The following is a 23,110-nucleotide window of genomic DNA, read 5'->3' as shown; positions in this document are numbered from 1 at the left end:
CGCACAGCGCGACAGGAGAAGATAGGCTTCGGTTAGGGACGGCATCCGCTCCCGGTCCCAGATGTAGACACCCCACACTTACGTTAGCTAGGCAGGTGTAGATTGAACTAGAATCACCTCTGTTAGCACAGCAACTGCAGCAAAGGTTCTCAGGAGTGCCGTCACCGCTTTGCACTGATAGGCAACAGGACAATTTCAGATATGAAAATGTGTTCTTTCAAACGAATAAAGAGCTATTCCAGAGAGCAAGCTCTATTTGGACAATAGCACACAATCTAATCCAACGCGTTTCGTAGCTGGTGCTACTTGATAATTTTACTCAAACCAATTCTCTATGAAATGTTTGCGCTCGTCTTTTCTATTTCCATATATGTGTGTGAAATATTGGAGGACAAAGCGACATATTGAATTGTATAGGGTGTCTTATGTGCCAAGATAAGTTTGGGGTGCGGTACCGTACACTATGTCCCCATAGTCTATAATTGGCATTGGCATGTGCTGTGGGTTGCGCTTTCTGACCAGCGGGTTTAGAGCGGATTTGTTCCTATAGACTACAACTAGTTTGGCATAGGTTTTGGATGTCAGGGTATCAATGTGCAACCCAAATGTTAAATGGAAGTCACACCATATGCTCAGATATTTAAAACTAAGCCTAGACCCCATCACTAGAGTTGGTTCTGATCTGTAGCTCCATCATTGGTAGCTTTAGAAATTTTAGCCTTGGACGCAAATACCATTGTTAGTCTTGTTAGTGTTTAAAAAACAGTTTGTTTTAGAAAATCCAGTTTTCGCGTCTCAAAAAAAAATCAGATTGAAGTACGTGTTCAAGGTCAGAGAGTCTAGGGCTGTGTGCATCTAATCTTGTGTCATCCGCATACATGTATATTGAAGCTCCCTTACAAGCTGTTGGTAGATCATTGATGAAGACTGAAAAGAGTAGGTGCCCCAGAACAGAGCATTGCGGGAAACCGTAGGTGATATACAAGGGGTTGGAGTTAGAGCCTGAGATAGACACATGTTGGGATCTACGTGATAGGTACGAGCGAAACAAGTTTAAAGCATGTTTCCCTATGTCAGAGCACTGCAGTTTGTTTAGTAAGATAACATGGTCAACAGTATCAAAAGCACCTGCAAAATCTAGGAATTTTGCACCAGTAAGTTGTCCCAGTTCCATTCCACACTGGATTTCATTACAAACGTTTAGGAGGGTAGTTACTGTGGAGTGTTTGGGGCAGAAAATTAAAAAGCATTTGTAAATTAGCTGAGTTCTATGGCTTCAATCTCCTTTAAAAAATAAACATTTTAAGGTTCCAAAAAAAAAATAATTAAAAATAAAAAAATAAATTAGAAAAGGGGGGGGGGGGAAAGAAATTGTTGATATTGCCACAAAATCATTCGAATTCACTTGACATGCTGAAAGAAAATGCTTCAAAGGCACAAACAAATCAACGATTATATATACATACATACATGCATACACACACACCATTCAATATTTATTCGGCTTAAACAAAATGCGTGTGTGGTTGCATTTATATAAATCAAATAGCGCTAATCTACTGGGGAATATTTCCAACAAACTACAATCACCTGGGAATAACCCGTATTTTGGCAACGATCCCTCTGCCAGCTTGAGAATAGCTGCGGGAATGAGTCACACAACAAAGTAAACCCAATCCATTGAAAATCAATCATGTGGTTTTCATGCAAGAAAGACAGAGCTAAAGTACAGGGGGAAATACTTGCACATTTATACTCACAGTTTACAGGTAGGTACAGTGTCAATATGGATGAAATGGTGAGTATTGTAGGGATGAAACTTGGGGGGGGGGAGGGAGGCGGGGGAGATACAGAAGCGGTGTGTGCCTGGTTCAGATTCCTTTCGCTGTCATCGGCTGCAAAGGCTCACTGACTTTCCTGCGCTTGGACATGCTCCCACCATCATCCTGACTGCATGATAGGTCCAAACTCTGCCATAAACAAAAGAACACCAGAGCGTGTAAACTCCACAGGTGTAACAGTACATCATACACCAGTCCGCACGGGATATTGGGACTCGAACGCTTACGTTTTCCATATGTAGCCAATCTAGCCATAGTTGTTCTGCCTCTTTTTTTAAAGCAGCAGACCAAGCAATATCCTACATTTGTGTGTTTTTTTTTTTTTTAAATAAATCAGTTCTGTACTATTTTTCTATAGCAACCATTTACAAAGTCACATCCCCTTCATCTTCTAAAACAGGCTTTTTGAGCCCTGCCCTCTCTAGCAGTGCACCAATTGTATCTAGTCACTGCCTGGTCACATGATCTTCCCCACAGAACTTTGCACCATTGGTCCTCTTTTGCTGCACTGCCATTTAGTGAACCCCCGAGGCGAATCTTCGCTGATCGATCGGCAACTTAGCTAATTACTTATCATTGTGTGGATTGTATTGATGCACGTATTAAGGTGGGGGGGGGGGGGGAATAAAAATGGCAGCTTGAAGTCTATTTAACGTATTTGTTTAAAAGAGGTTACCAAGTCAGTGAAAATACTTTCTATCAATTAATGTATGCATTTTGCCAGAACCCCGAATTAATTTTATTAACCATTATATCACTGCTTTGCAATGCCCCATTGGCATCAAAATGGTTAAGCAAAATATCAAATGAATATCTGAAAGTACATTTTTTCGATAACTGCAAAGTTAGGCTGAAAAAGCTGAACAAAAGATGCCATATTAATGACTGTTGGGACTATAAGCAATGAAAAAAAAAAGGTTTTAATACTGGAGATTTAAGACGAGATGAATTTCAGAAAAACCTCACAGAATTACAAAGTGTAAATTCACCTGAAAGTCCTGTGCAAATGGAATACCCACAAAGGTGGGGGGAAATTAAAAGTTTTCCCGCCGTCCAATACCCTCTTTCAATTAGTAATTTTTGTTCCACTTCCATTTCATTTTATCTCTGTGGTTAAAATCTTATCACAGAGCATCACTTCCTTTTTTCTTTCAACTGGAAAGCGAGTGAAACGACATTAACCCACACGCTGAGGTTTCCGGCTTAACTCTTACGACAACGCAGAACACCAGAGGTGGTAAAAAAAACCTGGATACATCATTTGCATTTGATATTTCAGATAATTAAAAACTGAATTTCCTGTGAACGCATTTCTTTATTTATTATCCTGCAGAAGAAGTGTGCGGTTTGCTCCTCTGGCAGGAAAGGGATCAACACGATCTATTTAATATAAATCATATAAAAAGGCATATGGGTCACTTTATTTACTCCAAAGAGTTGTGAGTTTAGTCAGGACATCTGGACTCGGATATTTCAAGCTCTTACAAAAAGGGCTGGTTTATGCGCAGCAAGAAAAGTTGGCGCACCCGTGCACTAAGGGGTTAGAAACAGCGCTGCACATTGATGCACTGAAAAGAGTATTTCGGTTTAGGATCAGTGATACATCACGTGAAACAAAGGCGGTGTTTAAAAACATGGAGCATTACAATGCCTTCAGAGCCCATGCCTTTATAACCCTGAGGGAGAGGATAGTGACACATACATTGCCAGCAGTTAATGAGTTAAAACACTGAATATTTTTCTTCCTACTATCGTTTACTATAAATAGAACAATCTAAATATGGATCAGTTTCATCTTTCTTGAATTGTCTCTTGTTTTTGGCCTCGTTGCACAACAGGATATTGTAGTACAGCAGGGCCAACAAAAATGAAACCAGGCACTTCAACTTGAAATAGACTCTTTGTTCTTTCTGTTCTCAATGGCTTTGTCATTTCATCACCCATTATGGTGTGGAGCAGCTAGGGGTGGGTAGGGAGAAACTAATGTCAGGGGATTCCCTATAACGCCCACAAAGGTTTGGGTATCATCTCCCTATCATCATACCACTTCGACTGACAAAACCAAGACCAATAGCCTTGTTTGCATGATCTCGTAGGCAGCAAGTAGGATGCAGTGTCACATACATGTAATGTGACTGTTTCCTCAAATAGAACACCATTGGGCAATTTTGATTCCCACTTTCAGTCAAGTTGTGACTTTTTTTTTTCCAGACAACTAATATATTCCGCTACTAATGAATTTCTTAAATCAGAGGTTTAGAATAGATGCCAACACTGCTGGCATTAATTCAATAATCTCAATCATTTTGAGGTATTTTCCACAAATTACTATATCTGCAACTTACTGTATGCATCAATGTTGTCAGCCTGCTTCTTCATTGTAAACTGCCCTAGATATAATTTAAATTCTAATACATCGTAAAAGCGTTCTTGAAAGATCTAACACAAATACTGTTTGTTTTTTTTACTTTGCTATTCGCTAGAAAGCTTCCTCTAGTTTTATTGTGTCGCATGTGACATGGTCCAGACAAGTAAAGTGAATGCTGCACACCTTAGAAAAAGAATATAAATGCTACAATTACCGGTGCTCCTGTGTTTGAACGAAAGCCTGTTTCCAGTCCTGAATCAGTGAGAGAGGGAGCACAGGGCACAACGGATTTGAAATCCAAACTCATTTATTGAGCCAAACACACAACGTTTCGACCGTCAAGGTCTTTATCAAGTGACATAGTGCCACTACGTCACTTGATAAAGACCTTGACGGTCGAAACATTGCATGTGACACGGTGACACAGTGCCACGCTGCCAGCAATGTGTCCTCATGTAACTCAACGGATAAGAAAGTTACTTGTTTAACACAGAAAGGTGTCAATCTCAACACATTTTGGAAAAGTTGCGAATCCAAGTAACACACGCCCCAAAACAAATTAAAAACTACCAATGTTTTGTAAGTTCGACCTGGTAATGAAGTAGTTTTAAAAACATTATGACAATTGCCTGAAAACGCGGTGCAGTCCGAATCAAGAAGAAACCCTATTTAACCATTGCTAAGACGCACCTTTTCTAGAAGACCCAAGGAAAGCAAGAACAGCGACACTTAGGCCGCGCTTATAGTGCTGGCGATGGCGAATCGACTGATGAAGACACCCGTCGCCACCCGCGAATGTTATAATGTAACCTTCAGTGACGACGCTAGCGACAGGGTCATTGATTGGTTCAGAAACAGTCACATGTGGCGACAGTCTCTGAAAAATCAAATTTACCCGGCTTCCAAATTTTTGGTCGCGACGCTTACTATAAGCGTTTGCGACAGAGTCAACTGTTTTGTTTTGGAGCGCCGTCGCGGGCACTTTAAGTGCAGCCTTACTGTATATGCTTGACATGGAAAGTGGCAGTCAGCGGTGTTTGCTACCGGTTCTACGATTTATTTTTTTAACACTCACCTGTGACTTTCATTTTGTGACTTGCTTTTCATATTTGTCGTTATTTGTAATTATTATAGGGGGGGGGGGGGGGTGAGAGCGGGAAGGGGTGTAAAAACTGGCACAAAAGATAACTACACATGGGAAACAGGGGGTTCCCAGACATCAGGGGACCACAGGTAAGCTCTGGTTCAGGAAAGATTAAAACCTTTGGGGGGGAAGGAGGGCTGTGCTTTAAACCTAGTGCCACACAATAAACTGAGCTCAGCTCAAAACTGTGAAGAGGTCACTGCTTTAACAGATTATTGCAGGGCCGGGGCCTACCTTGTGTAGGTCACTAGTACGGCTAATCCCTTGCATCTTCATGATATCCTCTTTACTCCCTAAAAGTACAAACAAATACATCATTTATTTTGATGTTGAGACTGTGGTCCAGCAATGAGGCAGGAAGACTCTCAGCTTACGTTAAACTCTCAGAATAATTTATAATGGCATACACAGTTTACCATTGTTTTAAAACAACTTTACAGATTTTAAATGTAACACATTACCGGCTTGTGACTGATTTGTACAATAGTGACATACAAATGTGTACTGTGACATTCGCCATACTGATATTGTAACATACTACAGGCTTTCCATAAGATGCTTGCAGACTAAATCCCAACATAACAGAAAATATCATGGTTCTCTGTATCTGGGCCACTTATAAAATAACTTGACAACGAACATAAATCGCATGTAAAGCGCATCATACTTGTCTTTCAATGTGCTAGGTACCAGTTTAATGCATTTGGAAATAATTAGATCAGTGCACATCCTTCAGGAGACATTATCTAAGCACCCTGGCTTTCCAATAACAGGGAGTACCGAGGAAATCTGATAATGCTGGTTCGACATAAGGCATTTGCCGAAGTGCCTACTCCACAGCCATCAATTTGTACCAGTCTGTATATGTTATTTAATATGACTTCAATGGCAGTTTCCATGCGATAGTGCCCGTGTCTGCCCTACTACCGGTTAATAAATAGCTCCTTATATCTCGGATGCCACTAACAAGGTCGAGGCCTTCTATGAATCACTGCCGCTATTATTAGTGATTTAATATCTTTTGGAAAATGACTACGGTAGAAAGGCTAAATACTGTATGGCTGAGGTCTAGCGCAGTGTTTTTCAACAGCGATTCCTAGGAACGCTTGGGTTCCCCGGGCATCTCTAACTGGTTCCCATGCAATATTCAGGTCATTTGAAAATTGGACCAAATACAAAATAATTTACAATACATCTGATCTCAGACACACTTAATGAGGGTTGGGTTTCTCAGAATTTCACAATATACAGTAATTATAGGGTTCATCAATCCAAACCCCCCCCCCCCCCCCCAAAAAAAACACTGGTCTATTCAATGGTAGTAGAGAAAAGCAATGTTCTAAAACAAAGTTTCCAGCCGGAAATTGACATGACAACGAGTTATTAATTAATTGGTTTCGAGTATGAAGTAACCGGAAGCCTGGAAAGCAAGCTCAGGATATCCAAACAAACCACACGTATTTGTTACAGGTGTGACAGACACATGGGATTTTCGGCTTCTACCTGTTTCCAGAGGGATGGGCGGAGTCCCCTGTTTGCTCTCACAAAGAATGCCCTCATCTTCTGTGAGGCTTGTTACTGTCTGGGGCCGCAATAGCAATGAGCTGTTCTATGGAAACAAAATAGGAGAAAATATGTTGCATAGGTACATAGCAGATGAGGTTGAAAAGAGACGTGCCAGTATGTCAAAGTTCAACCTATGCTAAATTTAGATGACAGATACTTATCCTATATTTGTACTTACAGTATTTTGATACAGAGGAAGGCAAACAGAATACCCCAGTGACACAATCTAAGGATATCTCATAAGGGGAAAATTAAATGTCTTCCTGACTCCCAAGTAATTGCAATTCTATTGGATCAACATCCTTCCCTTGTTTACTTATTTGGTATATCCCTGTATACCTTTCCTTTCTAAAAAGATGTCCAATCTTTTTTTTTAAAGACATTTATTGTTTTTGCCATCACAGTTTCCATGGGTAATGAATCCCATATTTTACCTGCCCTTACTGTTTAAGAACACGTCCCTATGTTGCTCGTGTGTCCTTGAAGACCCTTTAAAAACTAGAAGTACATTAACACAGACATTCACGGGCTGTAGATCTAGAGGTCAGATTAACGCTACTAGCACGACATCATTACCAAAACTTGCAGTTTCATTTAACCGCTTCTCTGCCAGGGGGACTAGCGAATCACTGCATTATGCTTGGTAAACAATAATACACTTTTTGGGGGGGGGGGGGCGGAAGGGGGGATTAAACCAAATTTGCGAGTTAGTAGAAGATTGATATGCAGGCATTTCAATGAAGATTGTCAGAAATGGAGATGTTGAGAAAATTGAAAATGATCTAAGTACAAGATACAGACGCAATCGTTAATTACTATATGTTAATAGCAAGCTTTATCACAGAAATTTTACAAAAGGATAAGCTCTGAGAATTTATTTTTGGCGAGAATGTAGTATAAAAAAAAAAATAACAAACCTTTATTAAGCAAGGTTTAAATCGCCAAACTTGTTTATTCTCTTTGTATTTTAGGCACGCCATTTTTTATTTACATTACCATGTGCTTTAAAGACTGCGGCAGACACAATACAGACTTCTATAAATAACAGTGAAGAAAGACTCTGATGACATCAACACAACTACAGCAGTTATCCCTCAGGAGCCGGGACACAGCCATGAAGTAATGATTTAACAATATTTCTAGTGTCTACATACATGAATCATTCAATAATTGCATTTCTTCTGAAGTAAAATAAGTTAGTGAGACAGATTTTCCTGGAGTCAACTGTGAAAACGAACCCGTTTGCCTCTTTGCAATGTATTGGATAGCCCTTGAAAGGGATTTTAATGGTTACCTCCGCACTCTTGGAATTTAGGCCTGTTTCACCCCTGCTGCATCGCTCCTCGTCATTCTCCTCGTCACAGTCCAGCCCTTGGTGGGATATCTCCATGCTGTTCCTTTCCACCAACTTCTCCCCCATGGCCGCTGTCCTCTCGCTGTCCGTCGTTACTTTCAGTTTCATGGCGTGAAACCCCGTTGAGACAGATCCCACTTTCAGGTTTACGGGGTCCCCCATAAACACCAACCTGTCGGGGCTCTCTCCCTCCTTAAAGCCAGGGGGCTGATAGTCGTCAGGGGTTACTGTTCAGTAAGGCACACAGGTGACTATTAGTACCAAGTAATTCTGAGGTACTATAGTAAGAGATGTATCAAACAATGAACGAGTGTTACCATAAAACCGTAGTAGTCAAGAGGTGAAATCAATGGTATTTAGGTGACTTTTTCTTATGCAGATTTCATATTTTAACAAACCTTTTAAATTCTGTCTACATTTTTTCTCTCCAGATTTCTTTACTATGCTCTAGGACAGGGGTGGCCAACTCCAATGGGTCACCAACAGGTCAGGTTTTAAGGATATCCCTGTTTCAGCACAGGTGGTGCAGTCAGAAAGACTGCGCCACTGATTGCGCGCCACCTGTGCTGAAGCAGGGATATCCTTAAGAGCTGACCTGTTGGTGGCCCTTGAGGACTGTAGTTGCCCCTCCCCCTGCTCTAGGATATGTTTCTTTTTTTTCGGGGGGGATTGCAAATATACAGTAGCAGCCATTCCCAAACAACGGCCATAGCATGTTCCCAAACGTATAAATACTTTTTATTTATACGTTTGGGAACATACTTATAGCCGTTGTTTGGGAATGGCTGCTACTGTATATTTGCAATCCCCCCCGAGAAAGAAGCATACATCCTAGAGCAGGGGGGGGGGGGGTGAGCATGTGTTGCAGGTCCCTCTGGCAAAGCTATGTCCTCAGGAAAACACCCACTGGAAAACCAAGTACTGTAGTATGTCGACCTGGGACTGAACAATAAGAACGAACTCCTTTCAACGGTAGAATTCACAACTCTTTTCCAGCGCGATCTGCCCCAAAGTGTAACAACCGCCCCACACGAACCCTCACTGTAATAGTACAGTTTCATGGTCACGGTGACATCATTTGGAAGAGGCCCCAGGTTCTGGATTAACATGTACAGTTTACGGAGCAGCAGGGTGCTGGCTTCCTTCAAGTCTTCACTCTTCACTCCACCCTCCAGGCTCGTTCTGCTGCCGGATTAAATAAATTAAAACAGTTAAAGAAAATGTGAGGTTACATGAAGTAGAAAACCCAGATGCCAAATGCAGCAATTTAGCAAAAACAAAACAAATTCTCAGAACTGTAACAAAAAATAAAACTGAATGGCAAGAATCCCCTGCCACAAACGGCAAAAGGATTTTGAAAAGGTGTTATATACAAAGCAGATTTTAAAATCCAATAGAAAGGTGCTTTCCTCTCAAGACTTTTCAAATCTAATGACAGATTTGTTGAGTGACAGCACCAGCAAAGCTATAGGGATAATATATATTATAATATATAATGATTTCGTGGCTGAGTGCAAAGGAAGTTCAAGGGACGAAAATATTATGTGTGATCCGCAATACGGGAGTTTATTCTATTTTTGTTCTTAAACTGATCAGTCAATCGGAAAGAACAAAAGGAAAGTTTACTAATTATTTGATTAGAAAAACTATGTTTTTCTAAAAAGAGAGGGTGATAGCAGTTGCTTACATTAATGGTTCTTAAATGAAATGGGTGAAGAGATCACAGATGGATACTGCAGGTAAGCGAATCACCACTAAGAATGCAACTTTAAAACAAAGACATCTTGTGCAGACGTTACAGGTAGGAAATGTTGCTATAGTACTTCACCACTATCAAATCCCGCATCTCACACTCAATTCTCCGCCTCACTTTTAAAGCTTTACACTCTTCTGCCCCTCCTTAAATCTCAACTCTAATTTCTCGCTATGCGCCATCCCGACTCTTGCGTTCTGCTCAAGGATGTCGTCTCTCTACCCCCTTTTGTATCTAAAGCCCTCTCCCACCTTAAACCTTTCTCACTGACTGCCCCACACCTCTGGAATGCCCTTCCCCTCAATACCCGACTAGCACCCTCTCTATCCACCTTTAAGACCCACCTGCTTAAAGAAGCATATGAGTAGCATCGTGGCTAAAACTATACACCTGATACATAAAGCTTGGCCCCCTGCAGCCACAGTTACCAGAACACCCTCATACTGTCTCTGTACGTTCTCCCCACCAATTAGATTGTAAGCTCCTCGGAGCATGGTCTCCTCTTCCGAAATGTTACTTTTATGTCTGAAGCGCTTATTCCCATGATCTGTTATTTGTATTGTTTGTTATTTATGATTGTCACGTGCATTACTGCTTTGAAGCGCTATGTACATTAACGGCGCTATATAAATAAAGACAGACATACATACATACATACCTGATCAAGTTCATTTTCGGACCTTCTTTTGTGTATTTGAATTTGAACTGATAGAGTTCAGTCACGCTCTGGAGAACATACATTTTCAATTTAAAAAAAATACATATACCAAATAAATAAATATATATCTTCCCTTACAGAAGTATGAAGCATTGCGTTGTGAAGAGAAAGAGCCAAGAATAGAACAACAGGCACAAAACCAATGGAGCAACAGCAAAAGTAGAACAATGGCCCATATTCCCTAAACGGTTTCCTCAAAGGCCTGACCATGCACTGCTGCTTTGCACTGTTTAGTATAGCTATGACAATTTATCATGCCCCTCAAAGTATTGTGTTTTATTATGCAACTGCATCACACTTGGAGTAAAGAATCTGTACAATTAACATGTATATTTACAAAAATAATTACAAAGCAAACCATGATTTAGTCTACATTTTTCTATTGTGTCCTTTACCTCTGTTTAATAACATAAAAGAACCATACAGTAACATTATAGTCTTCTGTGACACGGCTGAAACGAAGGGATATTTCTATTTATGGCTCAGTTACTCACACTAATGCATCTCTTATTAAAATAAATCCAACTCTTAATCTTAACTTCACCAGATATTAACATTGGTCATGGACTAAAAAGGGAAAGGAAACAAATACTACTGTATATACACGTCAAAAGAGCCCGTGACTCACTTAATAACATAACCTAGACCCATTATACTCCATATCCCAAAGGGCAAATGTGTGAAAGCGGAAGGAGAAGGGGTTGGGGGGTGATATTGAGTAATAGATGTGGGATGAGGCAATGAATCATAATTACATTTCTTCTGCAAACTATAAAACTGATCCCAGGAACTTTGGAGAGATCTTAATCATTAATGTTTACTGTTAATAGAATAAACCATTAGGAACCTCTGATAAATAACACATCATGGCTATAAATGTTGGATTGTTATAATAAAAATGAATATTAAACTTTCCTATAGCTGGCAACATATTTTTAATAATATATGTATATATATATATATTTTTTATATAGGACTGACTGTGTATGCAGAACATGTTATAGGCAGACTGAGTCCCTGCCCTGAAGAGCTTACAATCCAAGATTGGTGCCACAAATACAGTGACTTGCCCAAGATCACAAGGAGCGGACACTGGGGATTTGAACCAAGTTCACTTCACATCAATGGCAGTGACATTACTACAAACACTGTATATATTATCAGTATTAGCTGGGCCTGTATCCCAGCAGAGACGCTGAACCACACCCGTCTAATTCTTTCTACAATACCATTGCATGCAGTCTACTCACCTCTGGATCCGACGGGTCAGTGTAAAACTAAACAAAGTAAAAGGAAGTTAGCCAGGCTCTAAATTCCTAAACATCCTCTGTGTTAGCAAAAGAGATGGAATGTGCTGATACTCACAGTTAAGACTGCCATGCGCAACTAGAAAAAGAAAGTAGTACTCCATTATATTTTTATTGAAACAAGTGGGAGCTGGGCATTTTCTTGTTTTAAGTCTTTGTTTAAAATAAACTGTACAGGAATGTACGCCATAAACACCCCCAACTCGCCCCTGTGCTTTCGGGGCTGCGGCCAACACGGCTCTCTCCCCCACATCTGGTGAACCTGCGCTAACATTGTCTCACCATGGAGACAGGTGTTCTAATGGGCCGGCTCAATGCTAGATTCGACACCTGTCCCAGACCCATGATGGGCGCTGCTGGGAAGGCCTCCCCCTGGCCCTATGTAAAGCTTCAAATAAATTAGAGGATAAATTACCTGGATGGCAGGAAAAAAGGAGAGCACCGCTCTGCATGCAAAAGATAGGGATCCAAACAGAATATGCTGATAAAACAGGTCGTTTGTTGTCAGACCGGAACCGCTAGCAACACGGTGATCACACAAACGTAATCCACTTACGCGTTTCACGCACTGCGTTTGGATCCCCGTCTTTTGCATTTGGAGCGGTGCTCTACTTTTTCCTGCCATCCAGCTCATCTATCCTCTCCTACTCTTGCGCAGACAGCACGCCCACGGAGTCTGGATCATATGCTCTCAGGTCGGGTGCACTATCGAGCGGTTATTGCGGCAATCATATCTTCATATGCTGACTTTTGTATCTGGTTGGGGTTATCGCTGGCTGCGATTGTGGAGGGAGTGGTTACTCGGGCCACCCTGAGTCTTAACTGGACTGTGACCCGACGTGTCTATACCCCCCTCCTCCCCTCTCTATACCCAGTGTCTGTTTCGAAAACCCTCATTCTCCTGGATTTATTACTGGACTGTGATTATTCATTCATCATACCCTAGACGAGGGAACACTGTTACCAGATCTACAAAAAATATATTGACTAATTTTGCACCCGTACCTTATCCTCTATCACTCCAAAAGTACGGAGTATACTGACATTTATTGTGATCTATGCTACAAAGAATTTTGCTTCAGCTGTGCAGCTCTAGCTCGGGACTTTTACTCTCCTGACCCTACTACATATAAATTAACCTCACATGCTCCTTGCCACAAGGCGCTGTATAGCGGCTTGCTGGATTGATCAGACAGGGCCAAATCTTAATGTCGGTAAGCGAAGGATATGGCAAACTCGTGCCCTGGAAAAGATAACAACATATTTTCATGGGGGCCTCCCATAGGTTTGCCAGGACCTGGGGCCCATAGCTAGCACAGGAGAGTTCAGGCGGATTAAACCTGAGCCAGGCAACACTACTGAGACATGGTGGGGTGGACTGGTGAGCTCAAGCTATGCCAAGCTCTTTAGGTGGCTATTGAATGCGAAACACTGAGGAGGTTCCAGTCCCTCCTCTCCTTCCCTTCCCTTCCCTACCACGACAGAGTGTGTCAGGTTTGAATCCAGCAACGTTGTAATGCAACGACCGTGAAAAATGCTTTTGCCTGTACCTGAGGACTCGTGTAAGCGCCGGTTATATTGTCTCCTCCATGTTGTTTTACCTATTTTTTTAATCTCTGTGCCCCATTGTAAATGCAAAATAAATAGTTTAAAAATAATAAAATAAACTGCACATACTACAGGAGACATTATTGTGTTGGAATGCTGAAGTGGATTATAACATGAAAGGAGGGAAAAGGTGAAATCTTATGCAGAAGAGCTGAAATCGAGCTGCTTTTTTAAAATTACAACTTTAGTCGTGATTATCCACAAAAAATAAAGGGCTCTGTACAGCAGGTTGTTAAAGTAAAGATATTCCTTTCCGAAGAGAACTATCACAATGTGGCCACTATGTTCAGATAACCCTTCGATATTAAACTTAATCAATTACTTTGGAATCCCAATGACTACGTAGATATTCTCAGTGACCAAAAAATATCTCGCTGCAATCCTATTTCTTTTTGCGAACCTTAACCTTTCTTAGCCATCTACCAATACAAGGTAAAATACATAAAAACAAACAGGGAAAGTGGCCGCAGTCTGACCATTTAACCAACGAGGGGGCAACACATTCTTCTGGAATGCAGGGTTTGCCCCTGTGCCAGACGAGCTGTTACACAGAAATACTGCGAGGTGCTGCAGACTTCGGAAAGCACGAATGTGGGACGCTCTTGGCTTTGATCTGTTTTTAGTGAGGCATTATCGCCACCTAGCGGCCCGCTGAGTTCTTACACACAAATGCAGATCGCATATTAGGCTGGGATTATGGTGGCCGCTTGCGAACGAGCGAGCGCACCACCGCGCACAATCCTGCAGCCCAAACGATGTTTGAACTTGGCTGCAGGAGATTGTAGGCGGGTGGCGGGGGCGTCACAAAGCTGGTTCGCCCTCATTGGCTGAACCAGCTCACGTGTGCTGACGTCACGGGACAGCCGCCTGAAAAAGACAAGATTTCATGTCTTTTCAAAAAGCTCCCGCGTCAACGCGCCTCTCTGCCTGTAGGCGCGTAGGCACTGTGCTGAATGGTGCATGGTCATTTTCGCCTTGGACCTGTGGAACAGTTGTACAAAATATATGTATGTATGCATGTATGTATGTATGTAAGGAACCTACATCAGTTCTTTGGCAAAGTAAAGGGTATCGAGTACCCATCTATGCAAAAAAAAAAAAATAGCATGTACCAGGATGGATCTCTTAGTAGTTGGAAAACATGACTGAGACATCTTGGATTCTCAAGGCCCCAGTATTTCAAGTAAATTAGGAAAGGGATATCCAATACCCGTATCGATATTACTTTGCATTACGTATGCATATAAAAAAAAGTAAATATACTAACATAATTTTTCTCTAAGGCATCGAAGGATCCTTGAATCCTGAAACAGAGCACACAAAAAATAACTACAGAGAACGGTATTCTTAGGTATTATTAAACAACCAATCTGATTTATGGGGAGGGGCTAGCTAAATTAGATTTATTTACATTGGAAAAGAGGCAGCTTAGAGGGGATATGATAACTATATAAGGAGCTTTCAAAAGAACTATTCATCCGAAGATCAGTACAAAGGATTCGGGGGCATCCCTTAAGGTTGGAGGAAAGGAGATTTCACCAGCAACAAAGGAAAGGGTTCTTTACAGCAAGGGCAGTTAAATTGTGGAATTCATTACCCATGGAGACTGTGATGGCAGATACAATAGATTTGTTAAATAAAAAAGGTTGGATGTCTTTTTAGAAAGGAAAGATAAACAGGGATATACCAAATGAGTAAACATGGCAAGGATGTTGATCCAGGGAGTAATCTGATTGCCAGTATTAGAGTCTGCAAGGAATTTATTTTTCCCCTTGTGAGATATCATTGGATAATGTGTCACTGGGGTTTTTTGTTTGCCTTCCCCTGGAACAATACAGTTTTACAAAGGTGGAACTCGATGGACATGTGTCTTTTTCAACCGCATCTATTATGTAACACACTGTATTTTTATATAGCATTTTTTTTTACACACCCCTATGTGGGTTAAATTATGAGAGTGAGACAATGAGAGAGTGAAAGAGCGAGACAGTGAGAGAACAAGACCCTGCACTCAAATAAGGGAGGAGAGATGGGACATCCGTCCTGGCGGCTGCGGGGGGTCCGGCACTGGAAGTTGTATCAAGCTGCCTGGTCTCCTCTCTCCACCGCTGGTCCTGTCTCCCCCAGCTGAATCAGGCCTCCTCTTCCCCCGGATGAGCACCAGAAGTAGGGCCCAACTTCTGTGACTATGCGGCACTGGAGGCTCTCACTAAGGTAAGGTTTTGTTGGAGGGGGTATTATGTGGGGAGGGGGTATTGTGTGGGTTTTGGCGGATATTGTGTGGGGTGTGGGATTTGTGAGGGAGGATGGTTTTGTGTGGGTAGTGGGTATTGTGTGTGTGTGTATTGTGGGGAGGGAGTAATTGTGTGTATATTGTGGGGAGAGGGTATTGTGGGGCAGGTGGGGAATTGCGTGTGTACTGTGGGGCGGGGCGTATTGTGTGCGTGTACTGTGGGGCAGGGGGGTATTGTGTGTCTGTGTGTACTGTGGAGAAGGTATAGAGAGGAGAGAGAAGTGATAGGGCAGAGAGAGAAGCTATAGGGGAGAGAGAGAAGGGATGGGGAGAAGAGAGAGAAGCTATAGGGGAGAGAGAGAGAAGGGATGGGGAAAAGCAATAGGGGAGAGAGAGAGAGAGAGAGAGAGAAGGGATGCGGAGAAGAGAGAGAAGAGAAGGGAGGGAGAATGGATGGAAAGAGAACGAGAGAGGAGGGATGGGGGAGGGAGAGAGAGGAGGGATGGGGGAGGGAGAGAGAGGAGGGATGGGGGATCGAGAAGGGATGAGAGAGATAGCAGCGATGGGGGAGTGAGAGCAACGATGAGGGAAGAGAGACAACGGATGGGGGAGAGAGGGAGATAAGGTGGGATGGGGAGAGAATGGGAGAGAGATACACGCAACATTTACGTATTTCTAATACAGAAAATAAAAAAGTGTATGTTATTGTGACTATTTATATATATAAAAAAAAAAGAAAAACTCTGGGGCGGCCCGTGTCTGGCAGTCGGATTTAAGAATCAGCCGCCAATCTATTCTGGGTTTGACGGGCCTGGTGTAGAGGGATTACCATCCTGTCTTTTCTGCAAGTGGCTCAGTTTTGACGGTTTGTCCAAAATAAATAAATAAAACACAAACATAAATTGAATGAATAAACTCTAGTTAGCAATATTTTTTTGCGTGGCAAGCTGTTAAAGAAATGATTTGTTAGAACACTTTGGCCTATTTGAATTAGGTGGGGCTATTCTATAAGACACCGGTCAGTGCCGGAGGACACTTTAAAGCTTATTTACACTTTGAGGGGTTGTAAGGTGTCTTCAGACGCCAGAATGTCTTATGGAATAGCACCACTTAGCAGATAAGAATTTTTTATCTCTGAAAACATCCCCGTTCTTCAATTATTATGATATATTTCACAAACAATTTGTGAAATATAGAAGCATCATTTGTTGCTCATGAGGCCAGAGAAATGTCATCAAGATTATATTCACAGTGGCCGTCACTTACCACTTTACAACCTGCAGAGATCCCGGGCAGCTCTTATCTTCACGGAGAATTTTTAAACAGAGTCCTGTAAAAAAAAACGGAAAATGGGAGAAATTGAATTAGTCATTAACATGTAGATCTGAGGTCTTTATTTCTGCACGGAAGTAAACACACACACAAGGATCCTGCTTGATCATACGCTTGTAGCCAGACTTGCTGTCCCAGGTGTAGGGAAAAGCCAGGGGAATGCAACCACAGCATCACCCGGCAGCAGGAATTAACACAGCCGGAAGTACGGTGTGAAAGTACGGGCTCCTCACAGGTCATCGTGGCTTTTACCTTCACCGCTGCTCCGAGGACAGCAAATCTGGCAACATCTGTATGTTTGAATGCAAAACCAGCGCAAAAAATCTCACAGAAATGATTTTAGTAAAAATAAAAACAAATAAATAAAACAAATAGGAGGTATACGTATAAATCTGCACATAATAAAAAGCACATGAAAAACAAACATTTGCTAGATGTACAAATGTATGAACCATCAACGATACAATGTTACCGGACTCCCAGGGTCATCATAGGGATGCTGATGGTCCCGTGAATGAACCGCCAAGGCGGGGGACGAGGAAATTAAATGTCCAGATTAAAAAGAGCATCAAATCTGGTAGGGAAAGCACCCGATCCCGATTGCAGCTATAGAAATAGTCCCGTTTGGAATGAGAACGAAACCAGCTCCGCTGAACAGAGCACCCGCTCCTGGTCTCTGCAGCAGGCAGGCGCCTCTCTTTCTCTCTTCTTTTTTTTGCATTATGCAATCCATTTTTGGTGGATTATTCCACCTGTGCTGATGTGTACCTATTATTATCCACCACTTGACAATTGAATTATATGTCTAAGTGGTCATACACTTGAGGAGATCTAGGCACTTTGTTTAATTTTCAATTTAATTTCTTTTTAAAACACAGTTACACAAACACTCGGTAATATATGTTTTAAGTAATAAAACTTAAAGGTTATATTTTAAATTAGTGGTGTGCATTTAAGTGAATCCTCTCTGGGGTACATTGACTTTTGTACTCTCTATTTCACTGATTCACTTTCAGTTCAGTTTGCACCCACTTTATAATTATCGGTTGAATTCATTTGTTAATTAGAATCGCTTAAGTTGATCACTCCCCATCCCCACCCTTTTTTTCATTAGTTGAAGTCCGTAAGCCTGTGGTCTGGGGTTGGAGAGGTACTCGTAGTCGTTATCCGTAAACCAGGGATCAAGAGCCAGAGAGAATCCAAATGCAAAGCCAGGTCGGTACACGAGAGGTTAACTGCAGAGAACAAGACAAGACAGGCGCACAAAGTCTACACAAAGTTATGCTCAGCAATGAGATGGAGCACTGGGCAGGATCTTATACAGGAAGTGACCAATGAGGCAGGAGGCGGAGCAGAGGCGTGGCCCCAGCGGAGACAGGGATAGGCTGCAGGAAGACCAGGGCTCACAGCAATCTTGACTCGCAGCTGGGGCTCGTTGCGTGACGTCACGCGTGCACACAGTGCGCAGCCGAGGGGGCGGAGCTAAGGTCCGTGACCTGGTAGAAGAGGAGCAGGTGCGCGCGCTCCAGCAGAGGGCGGATCGGAGGCAGCAGCCGCTGCAGTACTGGTATGTCGACGAGCCCCTGTTTATTGGCTAGAGCAGTGATTTCCAACCTTTTTTGTTTGGAGGAACCCTTGAAGTATTTAAAAAAATCTCGGGGAACCCCTATCTGGCTGACACATATTAGGTTCGACAGGGGTTAGTCACAAAATTTCACACCTCAAGAGCCACCTCTATTTCCCACCCTCTACCCATGTTTTTCTCTCCCATCCGTCTCACCAACTCTCCCCCTCTCCCGACTCGCATGTATTTATCCCATGTGTCTCACTCTTACTCCCTCTTTTCCTCACTCCCTCCCGTCTCCCTTCTTTCACTCGCCCCTACCTTCCGTCAATTACCCCACTCTCACTCAATCCACCGTACAAAATACATACCAAAAAAAAACACCCCGAGGAGGGGGTCTGTGGTCTGTAGGAGGAACCCCTGAGACTGCTTCAAGGAGCCCCAGGGTTCCACGGAACCCTGGTTGGGAATCACTGGGCTAGAGGGATAGGGTTCCCACACTCTGAATGGTCGCTCCTCCAACCTCCATGGTAAGGATAGCTTAGCGGAGTGTATGTAAGGAGATGGCCGAGGCAGAGAACCAGACCTTCCAGTGACTTGTGTCGATGAAACTAAGGCGGGCTTTTCAAAGTTGCTCTGTTGCAAATAGCAGAGCAACCGGCTTCGCTTTGAAGCTGGGAAAGTCTGCCTCACAGAGTCTAAGTCCCGTCTTTTGCGGCCAAGTTCTACAAATCGAACGTAGCAGTTGCGGCTAGGAATTGAAGCCGAAAAAAGGACCAGAAGCGGGTGTATATCAGGGTCAGCTCATCCAAGTGGGCGCCCTGAGCCTAGATTTCCCCCCCCAGACCCTCAGTAAGTGCACTTTTACCTGTATATTGTGTAATTCTTCTTGTTATACGTGGGTTTACCAAAATAAACTACATTTTGTTTCTACTACTTTGTTTTGCCTAATGCATGATCCCGATACAAATATAAAAGGTGTTAAAAGATACTGGTCTCCCGTGACATACCCCCTCTGCAGCTGTTGAAGGTTGCATTATTGTAGAGAGAGAGATTATATATATATATATATATATATATATAGATATATATACACATATACATACACACACACACACACACGCACGCACACACACACACCTTACCATCTAGATAACGAGTGCCATAAGAGCTCTCTGGGAAAAGCCCTCGCAGGTAGGTTATAGAAGACACCGAGATGGACAATAGCTTTTTTACCACCACCAAAGATTCCTGCACCAACGCTATCTTCTCAGGAAACTTCACCATTACCTGGAAGGGAAGTAGCAGATTTATACACATGGTTTTAGATTGCAGAATCTCACGTAATCCAGGTTACATCTTTGGTGCTTTATAGAAAGGAAATAAGTACTTTTTCATTTATTAGGAGTGGAACAAATACAGCAAACCCTGTACCAGATGTGTCTTCTGGTGATCCGTGAACAGTGACCCAAGTGTGACGGTGCTAGAGGGTGAAGAGTACCACTACTTTTTAATTTGCTACCCCACAGTGCCACTATTCTCTCATTTACACACTTACATTTCCAATTTCTCTTTAAAGAAAAATGGATTTACTTAAGGAAGCTTCTCTCCCTTTCTGCTTTCTACACAAATATTGTGTGTGTGTGTGTGTGTGTGTGTGTGTGTGTGTGTGTGTGTGTGTGTGTGTGTGTATACAGTGGTCGACAAATCACCAAAAAATCTACTCGCCGAACAAAAAAACTCTACTCGCCACCTAGTACCACATGTGTGCTGCTTGGGCCAATAGGCGCTCGCCACGATGTTAAATCCACTCGCCCGGGGCGTGCAAATGTATAGGTTTGTCGAACACTGTTACGTATATATATATATAAATATATATTGTCACGATGACACCAACTTTATCAACACATTTATATTTCTGGGTACTTGATTGAACAGAACAAGTTGCAAAATAAATTGTGATTTATTTCCTTAATAGACAAACACACGACATTTGCAGAATACACTTAAAACAAAACTCACTGGGATAAGGGAACGAAATAAATTGTCCTTTGCTTGCAAGTGCAAGAAATGCAGCCTTGGTTTTAAAAGTCCTGTGGTTAGTTTGTTATTAACCCCTTCACTCCTGGACCAGTTGCTGCTGGGCTGGAACAAAGTCTTGCATCTTTACATCATGGATTAAAAGTCAGGAATCACACTGGGGATACCTGGGGAGCCACAGTTATAGACTGCCCAAAGCTATCTTTAACATGTGGATCCAATCCCCTCGTGGGAATAAAAAAAACCACGAATAGCCAAGTTACCCACAGTTCATAAGACCCGTCAAAAGGGCTGTCCAGTGGGCAGGGTGCATGGGTCAGGATGACGCCCATGCCACTTAGCATACGTGGGCTACACCATTACTTGGTGCCGCTCAGTCTGATTTTTGACCAATAGATGTCAATAGACTGGCATTTGTGATACCTCAGAATGCCGGCCGTGTATAACTTATGGGTATCTGGGTCTTTTCATAACTGACACCCTTTTAGACAGGGAGACTCTAAATCTGTGAGACCCCTTTTGAAGCTCCGTTAAAAAAATATCTACAGCTCATTGAGACTCCTTTGAGGCTCCGTCATAAAAACACCTACAGCTCATTCACCCATCTCCCAGTTGTTCCTCTCTGGCTTTCCAACATACATCCTGCCTTACATTTAAGATCTGTAGTTTTTACACACTTTATTAAAACAACATGTTTCGTTTGTGTTATAACTGTAATTTTTATATCTATGTGCATGTAGGGGCTCACTGTATTTGCACCTCAAAAATCAGGTTTCTGGGGGCTTTCGTTCTAGAATCAGTATTTCTCATTGAAATGCCAGCGTCTATACTGCCATCATGTGTCGGTTAGAGGGTATGGCGAGCAATGCATTTTGTCTTTTAACATGGCAGCCAGGGAGTGGCTTGTAAATGGGGGACAAAAACGTCTGGGACAGGGCAACCACAGTAATGCATAGCAAATCGGGTATTAACCCCTTCCTCCCCGTCACACACATACACACATATATATATATATTTGCAATATATGGTCTAAATAGCTTTCCCTCAACATTTAAGTAGATGCAGACATTTTATGAGCCACACAGAGTACAACTACGTTTTCTACACCGCTTCAAGCACTGTGCCGCATTTTGCATTTTTTTTTAAATCACCTTTGGGATTTGTTTTACCTCCTGGTGTTCGACCCTGTTAGCCACTCCCTGTACAGTACCTTCTGTGACTTCTGCTTCCGCCGGGACTCCTGGGCTGTGGCCATGGCTCTCCAGTCCCATTCACCATAGTAAGAGTTACACAAACAAGGAATGACCAGGCACCTGTGAGTAGGAAAGATCACATTACAATAATCACTTATACTTCTGTCACTACTATCATCGCCACTGGCTGTTTTGCCAATAATGTCATTAGTGTAATGTCATTTTGGCTTTATTTTTGTTAAATAAATCATGACACGGTGTAATATGTCATCTGTTGCTGTTCATCACCTAATTTTAAGACCTGCTAAGGAACAGTTGATTGTTATTATGTCCTGATATGTAAAACCATAGAATTCAAAGAGGGTGTACTTTCTTTTTCACACCACTGTGTGTATGTGTGTGTGTGTGTATACACACACACACACACAGTATACAATATCTCTGTATATAGATTGTGCACGATATATACATTATGCAGGGTATATAATATCTGTGTACACACCCTATGCAGGGTAAATAATATCTCTGTACACACACCCTATGCAAGGTATATAATATCTCTGTATATACACACTATGCACGGTATATAATATCTCTGTATATACACACTATGCACAGTACACAATATCTTTGTATATACATTATGCACGGTATATAATATATCTGTATATACATTATGCACGGTATATATCTGTATATACATTATGCACGGTATATAATCTCATCTTTATATATACACTATGCACGGTATACACGTACAAACAGACTCTCAGCTTCTCACTTTATTCATTCGACGCCTCCATCACCTCAGGGCCGCACTCTTCCCGCCAAGATGCCCCGAGCGCGGTGCGCATGGACCTACGAGGTCACCTGACTCATATCGGCTAATCAGCTGCGGTGGAGGACTCTTCACCTTCACACACACCCCCCTCCCCCTCCCCCTTCCCCGGCGTGGGCAAGGCACGTGACAAACTCGTGCCTTTTCCTGTACTGCGCGCACTCTCCCGGCGCAGGTGACGTCACTAGGAGGTCGAGGTTAGCCAAGCGTACCAAGCTGACAGGGGGGCGTAGCCAACAAGCACGCCATTC

General features: G+C 42.3%; 1 protein-coding gene across 9 annotated transcripts; it reads right to left on the bottom strand.

Moving 5' to 3' along the window:
• Positions 1 to 1,729: 1,729 nt before the first annotated feature.
• On the bottom strand, positions 1,730 to 22,954 carry HORMAD2 (HORMA domain containing 2). 9 transcript variants are annotated; one of them, XM_075568887.1, is made up of 13 exons: positions 22,803 to 22,954; positions 21,980 to 22,141; positions 19,934 to 20,078; positions 17,159 to 17,222; positions 14,927 to 14,963; positions 12,110 to 12,130; positions 11,995 to 12,021; positions 10,685 to 10,752; positions 9,310 to 9,458; positions 8,214 to 8,500; positions 6,857 to 6,962; positions 5,588 to 5,646; positions 1,730 to 1,970 (listed from the first exon to the last, which is right to left on the bottom strand). In XM_075568887.1, the coding sequence occupies exons 2-13, from the start codon at positions 22,097 to 22,099 to the stop codon at positions 1,872 to 1,874; spliced, it is 1,182 nt and encodes a 393-aa protein (XP_075425002.1). In that variant the 5' UTR covers positions 22,100 to 22,141; positions 22,803 to 22,954; the 3' UTR covers positions 1,730 to 1,871. The 9 variants fall into 9 exon arrangements, with proteins under 9 accessions (XP_075425002.1, XP_075425007.1, XP_075425006.1 ...); XM_075568892.1 differs by having other exon boundaries at positions 9,316 to 9,458; XM_075568891.1 differs by having other exon boundaries at positions 9,310 to 9,455.
• Positions 22,955 to 23,110: the final 156 nt, after the last annotated feature.

The sequence above is a fragment of the Ascaphus truei genome, chromosome 13 (genome assembly GCF_040206685.1).
Source record: "Ascaphus truei isolate aAscTru1 chromosome 13, aAscTru1.hap1, whole genome shotgun sequence".
NCBI classification, from domain to species: domain Eukaryota; kingdom Metazoa; phylum Chordata; class Amphibia; order Anura; family Ascaphidae; genus Ascaphus; species Ascaphus truei.
This window is presented reverse-complemented; position numbering and strand designations above follow the sequence as displayed.

Bases quoted from the DNA above. Each gene is read 5' to 3' on its own strand.
- HORMAD2 (XM_075568887.1), bottom strand. From the start codon at position 22,099: ATGGGACTGGAGAGCCATGGCCACAGCCCAGGAGTCCCGGCGGAAGCA. The intron at 17,223-19,933 runs GTAAGGTGTGTG...TTTTTTTTACAG, and splicing joins TGGCACTCGTTATCTAGATG to GACTCTGTTTAAAAATTCTC. The intron at 8,501-9,309 runs GTTCGTGTGGGG...CTTACTGAACAG, and splicing joins ACTGTACTATTACAGTGAGG to TAACCCCTGACGACTATCAG.